The following is a 17100-nucleotide window of genomic DNA, read 5'->3' on the forward strand; positions in this document are numbered from 1 at the left end:
TTCCGGACCTTCTCCAGCAACTGGTGTATCAGTTCTTGGAATACGGTGTTAACTACCTGAGGAGTGGCCGAACCCAATTGCCTAGCAAAATCTCTCCTCGGCCTATTATTGTTGTATCTATCCAACCTGAAATTCCTCCTCTCCTGAGGGATAGCCTTCGCCTTCGCCTTCACCTTTCCTTGCTGTTGATCTTCCTCAACCCGTTTGTACTCGTCAATATGATCCATAAGCCTACGTACACCCCGTACAGGCTTTTTGGTCAGAGATTTCCTTAAGTCGTGATCAGTTGGAAGGCCTACCTTGAAAGTGTTAATCGCCACCTCATCAAAATCGCCGTCAATTTCATTAAACATCTCCCAGTATCTATCAGAATATGTTTTCAAGGTCTCTCCCTCCCTCATGGCCATGGACAATAATGAGTCCAAAGGCCGAGGAACTCTACTGCAGGTAATGAATCGAGAGCCAAATGCCCTAGTGAGCTCCATGAAGGAATCAATAGAACCCACCTTCAGGCCATTAAACCATCTTATTGCCACAGGTCCTAAGCTAGAAGGGAAGACTTTGCACATTAAAGTTTCATTCTTAGAGTGTACTGCCATCCTCTGATTGAAATGACTCACGTGCTCCACTGGGTCTGTTCTACAATTATATATGGTGAACGTAGGCTGAGTGAACCATCGTGGAAGCTTTCCTTTTTCGATCCTACGCGTGAAAGGCGACTTGGAGATTTGGTGCAACGCCCTGCTCATGGCATCGTTTCCCAAGCCCCTAGAGAAAGACCCATTGTCCTTTCGACCATGAAGATCGTCTCTCTCACAAGAAAGTATCACTAGGAGGAGTTCTGGACCTCGGCCTGTAACTACTGCATTGGGAGCCCTCAGAAGAAGGATCAGAAAGAGATGGTGTTCGTCTCCATCTCGCATGACGTAACTTCTTCTTAAGGTGGTCAATCTCCCTTTGCATGGCCTTCGCGTCGTCCTCATGGGGGGCTCTGCTTCCACCACGCGAACGACTCCCACCGGTATGCACTGTATGCACACTACCCTCTCGATCCCTTTCACGTTTAAGATGTTGGAAATGATCCTCATGTTGGGACCCTAGAGACTCTGCATGATGCAGATATGAGTCTGCCATAGTGTTCCAATTCCTTAAACACAAGGTTTCCCACAGACGGCGCCAATTGTAAGTGCACAATTTGTACCCTAACCCAACTACGTGATGGGTTCAGGCCCAAAAAGCCTTATAAAATCAAATTTGTAGAGCGTGGGCTTGAAACCTAGGTTTTATGGATATTGGACAACAGATGGTGGGCTAGATTGCCACTATCTACATAATCGATGGATAAAAATAATGGAAAATCCTCCTCGGACGTAAGTCAAGGATGACCTGTATTGCCTTTCCTTCTTTAAACAATAAATTAAAACTCAAGGTGGTGTGTACAGTGCTCTTTTTCTTTTTCTTGTCTGATCCCCCTTCTCTAATTCCCTTTTCCTTCTCTTATATCCCTCTTCCTCTTCCCATCATCTTTCACGTGTAGCACAAATCACCTAGTTAGATACTTGTCTCATCAATCACCTTCCTAAAGTCTTCAAACAATAGCTGTAAAGCTGGTCACTACCGTTCAGAGGTCACTTCTCCATTAATGCGGCCAGAGAGGTAGGTGCAAAGTCTTTAATGCAGTGGTAGCAGCTTTTTCCCTTGATACTTCTCATACGTTCTTACTCTCTGTAACTGTGTGGAACGTGTTTTTACCCAACAGACCTTCCAAAATTCTCTACCCAAACATTATGACATGCCGTACGATCTTCACTTGACTTAGCCGAGGAGTTGCCCCTCCTCGGACAATCCCTATCAACCTTTCTAACAATGGTTTACTGGTGGGCTTCAAAATTCTACTCGGACAGATAAATACCCCTAAATCAGGCCCAAGGCCCAAAGGTGTATTTTGACCATCCCGCCCCTACAATATATATATATATATATATATATATATATATTACCTAGTTAAAAATGGATCATACATAGTCATGGTATATTACATAAATTACTTATAAATTTGAATTGTTTTTAGTTATAAAAAAAGGCTCATAAATATAGAATCATTCAAACTCTCTCTTCCTCTAATTTTATATATAGAGTTAGATATATGATTACATTTTTTTTATGGTTTATTTATATTGGACTCTTTGTTTTCTATACTAAATTAACTCATTTGGCATAAAAATTTAAAAATTTAGATTAGATGGGACACATGACGCATGATTAAACTCTAATTGAAATCCAATTTTCACACTAAATTAACTCACTTGGCACAAAAATATAAAAATTTAGAATAGATGAAACACGTGGTGCAAAATTAGACTCTACTTGAATGCCAATTTGAAATCTAATTGAATTTTCTCTCAGTTTTACCTATTAATATATATAAATTACAATATTCCTATGTTGTTCTTTAATCCTTTAATTACTATTTACTTTAAATGAAAAATTGTAATGGACATGTGTGTGCAATTTTAAATTTTCACTTTTCATGATGAATTCATTACTTCAACTAATTTCTATGACATACACTATTTCTTTATGCTCTTGAGATTAAATAAAAAGTTATGTATCCCCTTAATTTCGCATTATTTTAATTCAATAAAACATATTCATGTTTTCGCAACATTACTTCATGTTTTTGCGACATTACTCCATGTTATTTCTTTAACATATTTTGAACATTTTATATAATCTTTCACATTGCAATTTAAAGCATTATCCTTGCATCACACTGGTCCTTTGCTAGCTTAAATAATGGCCCCCCTAAATTTTTTTTTTTTTACTGAAAAGGTAGAATATCTTATTAAAAGAATAAAGTAATACATGTATAAGACGGTCCAAGGCTAACATAGGCTGAAATAGCTAGCCTAGGCCTGTGGACAAGACATATATCAGTAGCACAAACCTAGCACTAGCAACAAAGTTCTTTGATTTGCCACTAGCGTCTGATATTCGTCAAGTAAAGAAGTTGCCCCATGTAGAATAGCCTCAAGTTATGCTTGTGTGTCTTCAAAATAATACTTATTTCTAGCATTCCATATCGCCCATAATGTAATGGCCCAGTACTCCATTTCCTTCCTTGTCAGCTTGTCCAGAAGAGTCCGTACCAGTAAAAAGAAATCCAAAGCATGTGCCTGACATTTCTGAAGCTTTCCGCGGACCAGTGCCTACACGTTCCTCACCAACAAACACTCCCAGATTATGTGGCTAACAGTTTCTTCATGATGCCGACATATTATGTAGTGGGGATTGACCTTAACTTTGCACTTTTGCAGGTTTGCTTGAGTGGGAAGGATATTTTCACATGCCCTCCATAGAAAGTTTTGAACCATCGGTGGGATATTTAGGGCCCAGAAAGATCTCCATACTAGTCCATTTGACCACGTTTGGGAGTGTTCACTTGTTGATAGGTATTGGAGCCTCAACGTGACTTTGTACGCCAATTTGACGTAAAAAAAACTTGCTCCTTTTCTTGTTCCATGTAAGGTTGTCTCTTGCATGCATGTTATTCAAAGGGATACGAAGAATATCATTGTGTATGTGAGGCTCAAACCAGTAGGCTATCTTATCTTTGTCCCATTACCGTATCCTCGTCCACTAACTCCCTCACATAGCGTGGTCGAGCTCCTTCTCTTCTAAAGCATGTTTCCCTTGGCAGCCATCGATGGTTCTCAATTTCAGCCGCGGTGCCATCTCGTACCTTCCATACCGAGCCACCCACTATAACCTCCCTGGCTTGTAGTAAACTTCTCCATACGTAAGATGGGTTACTCCCCAAGGTTGCCTTTAAAAAGGAGTGCGTAGGAAAGTGCCATGCCTTGTAAACCCTGTACATTAAAGAGTGTTGGTGGTGAATCAGGAGCCATGCCTGTTTTACAAGTATTGCTAGATTCAATGCCATAATATCCATGAAGCCAACTCCTCCTTTTGTCTTCGGTTCACAAAGTTTGATTTATCTTATCCAATGAATTTTCTTTTCATTCTTGGATTGTTCCCACCAATATTTTGCTAGTATAAAGTTAATATCATCACACAGTCCCTTGGGTAATTTAAACAAGCCCATCAAGTAAGTGGGTATTTCTTGGGCAACCGTTTTGAACAAGATTTCCCTACTTGCCTTTAATATATACTTCTCCTTCCACCTTATGACTCTTTTGGCAATTCATTCCTGAAGTTCTTTAAAGGTGTTGACTTTGTTTTTTCCTCCCAACATTGACAATCCAAGGTATTTTTCAAATTTAGGGATGACCTAGGCATTGAACACTTGGCAAATTTCTTCTCTCAGATTTGGTCTTGTATTTAGGCTGAAGAAAAAGGTAGTCTTGTGTCTATTTATTGCCTGGCCTGATGCTTGCTCATATTGGCCCAAGATTTGTGGTAGTCGAGCACACTCTGAAGGCAAGGTTGGCAAAACAGCAAGCTATCATCGGCAAAGAGGAGATGTGAGATGCTTATCTCATTCTGGCAAGACAGTAGGCCTTTAATATGTTGTGTGTCAGCAGCCTTGCGGAGGAGAGCTGATAAGCCTTCTGCACGAAATAGAAAGAGGTAGGGTGACAACAGATCACCTTGCTTTATACCAAGAGAGGGTTAGATCAACCCGTGTGGCTCCCCATTTAGTAACATTGAGTAATTTGCTGTTGAGACACAATGCATTGCCAAGTGGACCCACCATTCATTGAAGCCCATTTTCAGCATTATTTTGCATAGAAACTCCCACTCCACTCGATTGTACGCTTTGCTGATATCAAGTTTCATTACCATGTGTCCCACCTTGCCTTTCCTTCTATTCTACAACCTGTGCAACATCTCATAGGCTACAGAAGTATTATCAATAATAAGTCGGTTTAGGACAAAGGCAGTTTGAGCTTCAGATATAATAATTGGTAGGATAGTTTTAACTTTATTGGCCAAGACCTTGGAGACTAACCTACTAATAACATTACTCGGGCTTATAGATCGATAGTCTGACATGGATTAAGGTTCTTTCTTTTTTGGTATGAGTACAATGTTAGTAAAGTTCATTTTGCTAGGAAAATGTCTCGAGTTTAATACTGATAAAACAGTTTCAGTGACATCCCCAACTACAATGTGCCAGAACTTTTAAAAAAAGAAAGGAGACATACCGTCAAGTCCGAGAGATTTTGAGGGGTGCATTTGAAATAAGGTTGTACATACTTCATCACTAGCAAAATGCATGATCAAGCTGTGGTTCATGTCTTCTGTGACTATTGTTTCCACCAATTCTAACACCTCATCAACAGTGGTCAGATGGGAGGTAGAGAAGAGATTTGTAAAGTACCTTTTGTCCACACCAGTTGTATTCTTGACTCCTGTATGCCACACACCTCCCTCGTACATTAGTCCATCAATCTGATTTTCTTTTTTCTTTGACTCGCCCTTTTGTAGAAGATTTTAGTATTTTTGTCTCTCGCTTTAAGCCATATTGCTCTAGAACGTTGTCGCCAAAAGACTTCTTCTTGGTGCAGTATCTCGTTGATCTCCGCCCTCTTTTTGTGAATCTTTTCTAGGTTGTTTGCATATCCCAGATTGATAAGAGTCTCCACCTCACTCTGTTTCTCTTCAATTCTGACTTTAGTGTTGCCAAAGGTCGTATGGCTCCATGCTATTAGTTTAAGATAGTAGTGTTTTATCTTCTTAAAAATTCTGAACATTGGGCTGCCATTTTGTGCGTGTATCCACCAAGCCTCTCTTATTACATTTTCACAATTTTGGTGTGCAACCCACCTCTTCAAAGCAGTGAAGCCTTTTTTTTCCGATTCTTCCTTGGTTGTGTAGTATGCGGCGTATTCAAGAGTATCGGGTCATGGTTTGAATAGGATACTTGCATGTAAAAAACCCGTGCTTCAGGAAATAACACTTGCCAAGGAGTAGTGGCACAGGCTCTATCTAGCCTTTCCTGCACAAACGCATCCTTGGTAGGCCATTTCTCCATGTGAAGGCATGTCCTTGGAAGCCCAAGTCTTCAAGGCCACATTGAAGTAGGGTCTCTTTGAAAGCAAGCATCGAAGCCAATGGCTTCGGTATGCCGCCTTGTTTCTCGTGGGAGTGTAGATTCTCATTGAAGTCTCCTAGGCAGACCCATGGTAGTGATGTCCTGGCATGTAGGTGTTTGAGGAAATCCCATGATTCATGTTTCCTATGTCCCTCTGGTAGGCTATACAAGCCAGTTATGCGCCAAGGTTGTTGGTCAGGTGTCAAGATATATGCATCAATGTGATTTGGGAAAAAGGTTTGGATGTGTAGATTAAACTCCGCCTTCTAGAAATACCCAGTCCTCCACTTCATCATTCACTAGGTACTGCCAGGACCGATTAAAAACCAAGGTCAAACATATCTTCCTCATTTGTGTGATATTCTACTTTGTTTCCATAAGGAACAAGACGATGGGTCCTTTACTTCTTACTATGTTAGTGAGAACATCCACTACTAGTTGGTTCCCAAGCCCTCGGTAGTTCTAACTTATAATGATCATTGCAATCGGCGAGGCTGCCTTGCAGCCTCCACCGTTGATGAGGTTGGATAGGGACAGCGCACATCTAGTTTTGTTTTTTGTTTTTTTTTTTCTTTCTCACATGTTTCATCTTCATTTTCCACCCCTCCCTCTGCCTTTGCTCTCTTGCGGCCCACTGTCACCTTTACCTCTGTTTCCTGTTCTTTACCCTTCCAATATGGTCCTAGAGCAAGTCTCACCCACATTGGTTGCTTTTGATGTGCATTGATATTAGCTTAATTTTGCATATTTATATCATTGTTAGAAAGTATTATCATACTTATTTTGAGTTAATTCATGCATTTTATATTTAGTTTTGGAATAATGGTGAATAATCAATTTTGTGCTTAATTGAATCTTATTGCGTGACTTTGTCTTTTGTAGGAGAATGAAATTAAATAAGTGGATTTGTGCAAAGAAGAAAGCTAATAGACTTTACATTTACAAGGGCCATGATGAAGTTAAATAAGGCCAACTCAATTAAATTTAAGTCCAATTGCAGTAAGGAATCAAAGGAAATTTGCACCAAATCTAAGTCCAATTCAGATTGGGATTCCAGCCTGCACACCATTTAGTATTTTTGGCATAACTTTCGGCTCAGATGTCCAATCGAGATGATTCAAGTTGGGCTGAAAAGATAACTTAAAGGGCTACAACTTTGTAGTTTACCAAAATTCTGAATTTGGATGTTAAATGGGAAAAAATAGTCAGTTAAGTGAAGCCTAAAAATCTGGGATTTTTCCTAGATAAGAATTCAACTTGTAATAGGATTCCTTGACCTATTTAAAGGCTCTTTAGGGCAAAATTCAGGGAGGCTAGTGCTAGGGCTGGGGGATGAATATAGAGAGTATGGCTACTTCTTTGGTTTTCTTCCATGACATTTAGTTTTATTTTATTTGTCTAGTTTAATGTTTAGTATTTTATTTTTGTGTTTTCTTTCAATTACCATGAGTAGCTAAATTTATAATTAGGGTTGAGGATGAAACCTTGTTAAGGATTATCAGTAATATTTACGTGATTTGATTTTTCCACAATAGTTGTTTTTTAATGATTTAAATTGTTCTTGCTTCATATCAATTGACTAAGATGAGATTCTAGATATGAGTTCAATTATGTTTTTCTCATGATTTAGGATTTATCTTAATTAGTTGAATGCTTGGTTTATTAATTCTTGATTATAAAATTGGATATCACTTGTGATTTTTCAGTCAATGGATACAATTTATGATTTGATTTTTAGAATTAGATATATCTTGTGATTTGTTTAGCTGCGGATACAATTGATGATTTGATTTTATACTTAAGAAGCAAAGAAGAACATGCTTTTGATTTTTTAAAATAAGGATTTTAATGAGAATACTTTCCATGATAGCAAGATTGATTTCTAGATTATCATGCAGTGGTTGGGAAAAATCAATGATTATAAATATATGCTGATATGAATTAATAAGGTGGATTCCAAAACCTTAATTCCTTCCCTTGATTGTTTACATCTTTTCATTGCTTTATATCTTTTGCTTAGTTTAACTATTTGCTTAATTTTATCACTTGCTTAGTTTATTTAATTTCAAAACAACCAATTTTTATTAAACTAGATTAGGATTACTTTGGTTAAGATTTAATTAATTTTCATACGTTCATTCAAGTCTCTATGGGTTCGACCTCGTTCTTGTCAAATTATACTTCGGTAAAATTCTACACTTGCGAGTATTTTAAAATTTAACAACAGTTTTATTTGATTGCTAGGATTAATGGTCATGTGACCTGTATGGTCATTAAGGCTGTCAAACTCCACGTGACTTGCATGGTTGTGTTGTATGCTCGCCTCTTGTTGCTTTGTAGTTATAGATTCTATGTGCATGTGTGTAATAAAAGGTGGGTCATGGCTAGTAATCATATGGGTCATTTCCAAATGAGAAATGATATGTCCACAACATTTTCACAATATTTTTACAATAAATCTTAAATGGCAGGTTGTTACTGGTTGTTATTGTTGGGGCAAAAAAATAATTTTCGTGTTAGCTTCAAATTTGAACCAATAACAACTAACCACCTTTGATTTGTTGTAAAAATGTTGTAAAAATGTTGTGGACGTAATATCTCTCTTTCCAAATAGGCATTAATTTCCTTGTGAATAGTGGATTCCATAATTATTGTTAACTCGTCAGTAGCATTTATTTTGATTTTCAATACTTGCGTAACCTGTGGGAAGGCATTATCCGTAACTGCCACTAGTGTCATGGGGCTTTCCTTATGTGTGCCAACCTGATTAGACGCCACACTAGGGTTTTCCAGGTGTGACGTAGCCCTAGTATTCTTGCCACTAGCCTCTACTACTCTTCGCTGGTTTCGGTGGTCAATTTTTACTCTCCTCTGCTTGACGGCGTCCCCCCGCCTTCATCCATTTGTCTTATGGAGTCTCGGTGTTTGCTATGGAGGTGGTCATGTGCTCAGTGTTGGGGCAAGCTTTGCTCTCGTGTCCTAGCCGTCCACAAGCAAAGCACAACCCCACAATCCTCTTGTATTTAAACGCTACCCATGCCCTATTCCCTTCCAAACTTACCACTGGGGCTCCCTTCCATAGACGTTTATCAAGCGAGATGTCCACCCTTACCCTTAGGAAATGTGCTCAATCTGAGGTGAAAGTTTTGTCGTCCACTTGTAATACTTTCCCAAGGCCACCAGCAATCTCCATCCTTTCATCCTCGGTCATTAAATCGAAAACAATCCCCATACTTGGACCCATAGCGATATTGTAGGAAAAATAATATTTCGTGACATCATACCCTTCTCCCATCTTCTCAACACCAAGAGGTAGTTATCAAAACACCACGGTCCATTCTCGATCTCCCACTTGAGTTAGGACTCCATAGAAAACTTGATTTGGAGGATATCCTCCCCCACTTCTACAATTCTGATATCGTTTCCCATTCTCCATATCGATCGTAATAGATTTTTTGCTGCTCGGAGGTTGGGAGTTTATTGCTCAAAAAGTGACCTAGAACACTCAGAGAGCATTCCTCTAGAATTCGGTTTCATTTGCTACCACAAATGGTTATGTCTGATATCTCTTCTTCAATCAAAGAGACCTTTTGTAGTCGTGCTATGAAGTTTGGATCCATTAACGCCCACTACTAGGAAAGTGGCTAAGGAGGGCTCACCCTATGTGAAAAGAAAGGCTCCTAGTGTGAGGAGAGTTGAAAAGTGCATGAATCCAAACATATTCTAGCCCCCCTAGGCTCCTATGTGAAAAGAAAGGCTCCTAATGCATCATTTTTATTTCTTAAAATTACTCTTAATTCAAAGTGTATTTAATGTATTTCATAAATAAAAAAAAGGTAAACTCTTTATAAATTATTAATGCACTATATTTTTCTTCTAATTTCTCTTTTACCATAATAGCTCATTGCACCAAAGAATATTTAGGAGACATCCTAGAAATATATAAGTAAATATTTTTAATAAAATTCTTCTTTATTCATTTTTTTAATGTTTTAAAAAATTAAATGATGAAGCAAAAGTTCGTCAGTCGTTATGAGTTCATCTAGATAGGGTCGGTCACACTCCTGCATCACGACGGAAGTAAGAGCTCATTCAAATGGTCACCGATGTGGTGCCTGCCACAACGTCTCCGATGCCAAAGTTAGTGCGGAAGAAGGTTTTTAAAAACAAAATAACTCAATATATCTTTTGACAATGTATATACATCGTATTGGCGTTGTGAGGGCTTTATATATCCCTCTGGATTCTAGCCGTTGTGGATGGTGCTGTGGTGTTAATGTCTTTCTTGATAACGTCTTCAACTGAGTAATGAGATTCAATACGTTTCCAACAGCTTGTCCAGCTGGTTACGTAACCGTCCGAGACATTATTGGCAGCATTGAATAGTCTTAACATTCTCGTCAATGATACAGATACTCGGTCAGGTTTGTCTGTGGAGGCGATCTCATCTGTATTTGACTTCATCAGTCCCATCAGCTGCCCCCAAGTTCTATGGTTATCATGACGTGTCCTGACAATAGTAGAAGATTAAAGGGTTTTTTTTTTTTTTGTAGGCGACTTTTGGGATTTTGCCCCGCATTGAATGTGTAGTGACGGCGTTATGCTAGTCATGGCCATGTGGCATGTTACGATTGGAGAGGGCTTATGTCCTCATTGTATGGCCCTTGGATTTCCTGCTGATTTTCAGTTTGCCCTGATCTCTCTTTTAAACTTCTCTTCTTCTTACTGTACCTTTCATTTTCTCTAAAATTTCAGTTGTGTCTCTGAGTGCTTTCTCCTCTCAATTTTTCTTTGCTTTTTTTCTTTTTAAGCTGGTGTGTGGTTGGTGTTGAGCTCCTCGCCTTTTCTTTTCTGAGGTACGCTTTTCTTTCTCTTTTCCTTCTTATTCTCCCTCTTTGGCGATTGTAAATATCTGATTCTTCTTTTCTTTTGGATTCTGCTTTTGGTTTTCGGGAATTGTAGTATTTTCTTATTTTTCTGCATTTTTCTTTGGGTGTTCATGGTTAGTAATTCTGAGGTTAGGATAGCTTGTCCCTCAATTTCCTTTCTTTTTGCCTGCTTAGGGGGGTCTTTTGGTGTTTTCCCAAACCTTAAGAACTTCATTTTCGAAAGTAATACCTTGGGTTTTTTTTTGGGTGAGTTGTTTCCCTTGCTTCGTCAATCAATCGATTGATTTGAGGGTTTGGTGAGGGAGGAAGGCTCAATGTCTGAAGTTAGGTCCAGTGATCTCGAGACTAGGCTATCGTCCAGTGGTGAGTAGGTAGAGGGGGATACGGCCGTCTTGACCCTTAAAGAGGTTAGGGCCTTTCATGCCCTCATGGAGGTGTGTTGGCTGGATGCTGACACTATGGGTAGATTTTGGGATAGGTTTCAATTTCTAGAATGAGTTCGTGTTCGTAAGCCTAATGATGAGGAGAGGGCGTGCCAATTTTTTCCCGGTGAAGTGTGCTTCTATGAGGCCGCTTTCACTTGTGGACTTAGGCTCCCTGTTCATCCATTTATAATGGAACTTTTGGATCATTTTGGTATTGCTCACGGGCAACTCATGCCCAATTCGTGGAGGATAGTGGTCAATTGTATGGAAATATGGTTGGCCACTAACGGAGATATCATCAAGATGAGTGAACTTGTCTATCTGTATTGTTTGAAAGAGTCTAAAGAGTATGGATACTATGAGTTGGTACCCTAGGAAAGGAGAGCCAGGATTGTCAAAGGTTTACCTTCGTCCTTCAGGCACTGGAAGTCCAGATTTTTCTTTGTGTCCGGGGACGATTTTAAGACTCCCTCTAGCCAGGATTGGGGTGATGTCCCAAGATTGCTTCGTCAGTGGGAGACCCCGACTTTAGGTGCGTCAGTATCCTTTCCTATCATCTTTACCTTTGTTGGATCCGTTGTTATCGTCATTAACCCCTTTGCCTTCTTTGCAGTTAAGAGGAGGCCCAAGCTCAAAAGTAGGCACAAGGACTGTGTTGAAAAGGCAATTGAGTACGCCCAAACAATCGAAAACTGGGACGACCTAGTAGACTCGCGGACGTTTTCCTTTTACCATCTTGGCCCTAACCCATCCCCCTACGTTCTACGGAGTATTGACATCGAAGGAAAAAAAAGTAGGCTTTGAGTTCGTTAGTCTCGGTCTTTCTATCTGCATTTGATTCTTTTGTCCTTTTACAAGTGTTTCCTTCTTGCAGAAATGACAACGAAGTTTAACAAGGGTATGTACGAGAAAATGAGGTCCAAGAAGGACGAACCACTGTCCAGTATTGGAAAGAAGGTGGTCCGTGTCAAGGGGAGGGTTTCCTCCGTCACTCCGACTGCTTCCGCAACTCCAATTTTTTCTAGCGCTGAGACGACGAGGACGGCTTCTCCTGCCACCTTGGTTGAAGAGATCCCGACTCCCACCTCAAAAAGGCCACGCACGTCTAATAGGGGGAGAGACGATGGTTGCTCGTCTACTATCTGGGATGACGAGAGGCTAGCGATGGACAGGGCTCATGGAGTTGTGACTGCGGAGGATCTGCAGGTGTTCTCGGGTTTGCCTCCAAATGAGCTGGTGGGTCGTCACCTCCATAAGCTCGTCCAGGTAATGTGCTTGAGCAAAGTTTTCTTTTTCACTATCTATGTTGGTGTTCTGAGGTTAAATTTCTTTGCTTGTTTCCTTCTTCTTGTTTTTTTTTTTTTTATTAGGTGTTGGGGGAGAGCATCCATCTTTCCTCGGAGTATCTCGCTCAGGGGGCTAAGGTCGATTCCGCGCTTTCTTAGATAAAGGTCCTAGAGGCAGAGAACTCGAAGTTAAAGAGGGATTTGATAGCTTCGATGGAGGACGTCAACCACGCCGAGGAGGAGGTCAAGAGATTAAGCGGTGAGCTTAAGGTTGAGCAGCAGTTGGTTTTGGAAAAGGACGAGCAGCTTGCAGCTGCTAAGGAGAAAATCAAAGTCGTTGCTTCCAGGGCCGTTGAGGGTTTCCAACAGACCAAGGATTACAACTCCGTGCTCTTCAGCTGGTATTTCAAGGGGTTTGAGCTTTTGAGGAGATATTGTATCAAACACCCTTCCGGAGTGGATTTTGAGACGCTGGACATGGAGGAAGTGGACAAGGAGATTGCTGCTGACAAGGCTACTCAAGCAATGACTGCTAACGCTCCCAGAGACACTCCTGTCATTGATACTCCAATCGTTGAAACCCATGCCCTTAGCGCCCCTGCTGATGACGATGCTACTCCGGACGTTTGATCCTGTCACTTGGAAAAAATTTCCTCTTTTTTTTTTTTTTTTGGGTGCCCGATGTGTTTTGGGCTCAAATTCTAGAACAGTTTTAATTTGTTTTTTGAGAAGAATATTTTTAGGCCGGTGTTTATGGGCTTTTAGATGTAAAAACAAAGGTAATTGCCCGTGGTTTTTGGGCTTTATTAACATCGTACTTACTTGCATATGTTGTACTTGTGTGTGCTTCGAGACCCGTCAACCTCTTTGACCTGTCAGTAACCTGTATCCGTCAAGGCTGGATCTTATCTTTTGGCTCAGCCAATAATGCACATCCGTCTAGGCGGAATCTTATTACTTTAAACGTTTTTTATTATCTTTTCGCTTTCGTCAGTAATACACATTCGTCTACGCGGAATCTTATTACATAGGCTTTTTTCTTTTTCGCCTTCGTCAGTAATGTACATCTGTTTATGCGAAATCTTATTACTTAGGCTTTTTTTTTGCGCCTTCGTCAGTAATGCACATCCGTCTACGCGGAATCTTATTACTTAGGCTTTTTCTTAGAGATTTCCGAGACAATCTCTTGGCTTTGTCGGCAATGTACATCCGTCTAGGCGAAATCTTATTGCTTAGCCATATTGGGTTTCCGGGGTTTACTGCTGACAAGACCTGTATGAAGACATTAGTTGAATCTTTATTTCATTAATTTTCAGGAATGAGTACATTTTTGTGTTACATCTGTTGATGGTATTTCTTCAAGTGCTCAATGTTCTACGGTCGCAGGAGCCTCTGCCCGTCTAGGGTTTCCAAGTGATAGCTGCCTTGCCAAGAGTAGTGGACGACTCTGTAAGGTCCTTCCCACGTAGGACCGAGCTTCCCTTGGGCGGAATTTTTGGTCGCCGTGGTGACCTTGCGCAGGATGAGGTCGCCTATGTCAAGTCATCTGAGCTTGACCCTCTTGTTGTAGTACCCGGCCATTTTCTGTTGGTACTTCACCATCTTGCTGAAGGCCTTATCTCTTATTTCATCTAGGCAGTCCAAATTGATTCGCAGCTGGTCGTCGTTGTCTTTCTCGCGGAATACTTCTCGCCTGACGCTGGCCACTCCCACCTCAACTGGGATTACCACCTCAGTGCCATAAGTGAGCCTGAAAGGCGTTTCTCCTGTTGGGGTTCTTGCCGTTGTTCTGTAGGCCCACAAGACATTAGGCAATTCTTCCGGCCAGGCGCCCTTCGCTTCGTCCAGTCTGGCTTTGATAATTCTAAGCAGTGTTCGGTTCGTCACCTCTGTCTGCCCGTTCACTTGTGGGTGTCCTGGGGACGAGAATTGATTCCTGATGCCTAGTCCCGAGCAAAAGTCTTTGAATCCCTGGCTGTGGAACTGCCGCCCGTTATCTGATATAATCGTCCTTGGAATCCCGAACCTGCAAATTATATTCTTCCACACGAAGCTACGGATCTATGCCTCTGTGATAGTTCCTATTGCTTCTTCTTTGACCCACTTTGTGAAGTAATCAATAACAACGAGCAGGAACCTTACCTGTCCTTTTCCTAGGGGAAATGGGCCGACGATATCAATTCCCCATTGTGCGAACGGCCACGGGGAGGTTATCGTCGTTAGTTTCTCTGCCGGTAGCCTCTGGACATTCCCGAACCTCTGGCACTTATCACACCTCTTGACGAGCTCCACTGCGTCCACCTGCATGGTTGGCCAAAAATATCCTGTTAGAATGACTTTGCTCACCATAGATCTGGGTCCAGCATGGTCTCCACAAATTCCTTCGTGGATTTCTCGAAGGATGTACTTGGCCTCTTCTTCATCGACACACTTCAAGTAAGGCATGGAGAAGCCCCTTTTGTATAAGGTGTCATTCAGAATCGTAAATCTAGCTGCTTTTGTTTTGATCCTCTTGGCTTCTAGGGCGTCGTGAGGGAGGTGCCCATCTTGGAGAAACGACACAATCGGTGCCATCCAACTATTTACGCTCTGGATGGCAAATGTTGGGACTTCTTTGATCCTGGGGTGTTTCTTAATCTCCATGAGTAATTCCACGTTTGTCTGTTTTTCTTCTGACGAGGCCATCTTCGCGATCTCATCTGCCGCCATATTCTGGTCTCTTGGGATCCGAACAAACTCCAACTTATCGAACTCCCGGGCTAGATGTTTCGTCAACTTGAGGTACTTCTGCATTGTCTCCTCTTTTGCCTCATACTCTTCCCTGATCTGCCCTATTGCCAACTTCGAGTCGCTCTGGATGAGTAGGTTCTTTGCCCCAAGTGCTTTCCCGAGTCTCAATCCCGTCAGTATCCCTTCGTACTCGACCTCATTGTTGGTTGCCGGGAATTTCAGTTGAACTCCATATATGAGTTTTTCTCCATTAGGGGTGTTTATGATGACCCCTACTCCCCTCCCCCCCTTTTTAGCTAAAGAACCATCGGTCTGGATCGTCCATAGTTTGGTCTCATCGTCGGGGCTATCATCTTCGAGAAGGGTGAATTCAGCAATGAAGTCCACCAGAGCTTGCGCCTTGATAGCTGTTCTGGGGTGGTATTCGATGTCGAACTGGTTGAGCTCGACCGCCCACTGCACCATTCTCCCAGATGCCTCGGGCTTGTTCATGGACTTCCTGATGGGCTGGTCCGTCATTACCACAATGGGGTTCGCCTCAAAATACGGACATAGTTTGCGTGATGCTACTATTAAGGTGAACACGATCTTTTCAATCCTGGGGTACCGCACTTCAGCTCCTTAGAGGGCTTGGCTGACGTAATAGACTGGTAACTGTTTCTTGTCCTCTTCTCGAATCAGGGCTGCACTTACGACCGAGGCTGACGCTGCCAGGTACAAATATAGATTCTCTCCTTCCTTGCACGGACTCAGGAGGGGTGGATTGCTTAGGCAGCGTTTAAGTTCTTTAAATGCTGCTTCACATTCTTCAGTCCATGCAAAAGCTTTCTTTAATGTCTTGAAAAAGGGCAGGCATTTGTCCGTAGCTCTAGAGACGAATCTGTTGAGGGCTGCGATTCTTCCCGTCAGTTTTTGGACCTCCTTGACAGTCTTGGGTGACGTCATGTCTAGGATGGCTTGTACCTTCTCCAGGTTGGCCTCTATACCCCTTTGGGACACAATGAATCCCAAGAACTGCCCTGAGGTTACGCCGAAGACACACTTGCTAGGATTCAGCTTCATTCGGTATTCTCTGAGGGTAGCAAATGTTTCCTTCAAGTCTTCTAGGTGTGTCAGTTCTTCCTTACTCTTGACGAGCATATCATCCACGTACACCTCCATGTTTCTGTCAATCTGCTTACTGAACATTTTGTTTACTAGCCTTTGGTATGTTGCTCCTGCATTCTTCAGCCTGAATGGCATCACCTGATAGCAATAGAGCCCTTGACTTGTGACGAAAGCAGTCCTTTCTTGGTCTTCCTCAGCCATCTTTATCTAGTTGTATCCTGAAAATGCATCCATGAATGTCAGTAACTTTTGTCCAGTCGTAGAATCTACCAGCTGGTCTATCCTCGGTAGAGGGAAGCTGTCCTTCGGGTAGGCCTTGTTCAGGTCCGTGAAATCCACACACATTCTCCATTTTCCATTTGATTTCCTCACCAGCACGACGTTGGCCAGCCACTCAGGGTAGTAAACCTCACGAATGAAACCAGCTTGCAATAGCTTGTTAACTTCGTCGATGATCGCTTGGTTTCGTTCAAGGGCAAAGACTTGTCGTCTCTATTGAACGGGCCTTTTTCCCGGGTCCACGTTTAACCTGTGCTAGACGACTTCAGGGGATATACTGGGCATATCCTCATGACTCCATGCGAAGACATCCATGTTTTCCCTAA

At 41.6% G+C, this 17100-nt stretch overlaps 1 protein-coding gene across 1 annotated transcript; it reads right to left on the reverse strand.

Moving 5' to 3' along the window:
- Positions 1–14719: 14719 nt before the first annotated feature.
- LOC142630742 (uncharacterized) lies at positions 14720–15907 on the reverse strand. The gene has a single exon (XM_075804786.1). It carries the CDS (start codon positions 15905–15907, stop codon positions 14720–14722), a length of 1188 nt encoding a protein of 395 aa, XP_075660901.1.
- Positions 15908–17100: the final 1193 nt, after the last annotated feature.

Source organism: Castanea sativa, chromosome 1 (assembly GCF_040712315.1).
Source record: "Castanea sativa cultivar Marrone di Chiusa Pesio chromosome 1, ASM4071231v1".
Classification (NCBI taxonomy): Eukaryota; Viridiplantae; Streptophyta; class Magnoliopsida; order Fagales; family Fagaceae; genus Castanea; species Castanea sativa.

Excerpts from the sequence above, each read along its gene's own strand:
- LOC142630742 (XM_075804786.1), bottom strand. The coding sequence starts at position 15,907 with ATGACGGACCAGCCCATCAGGAAGTCCATGAACAAGCCCGAGGCATCT.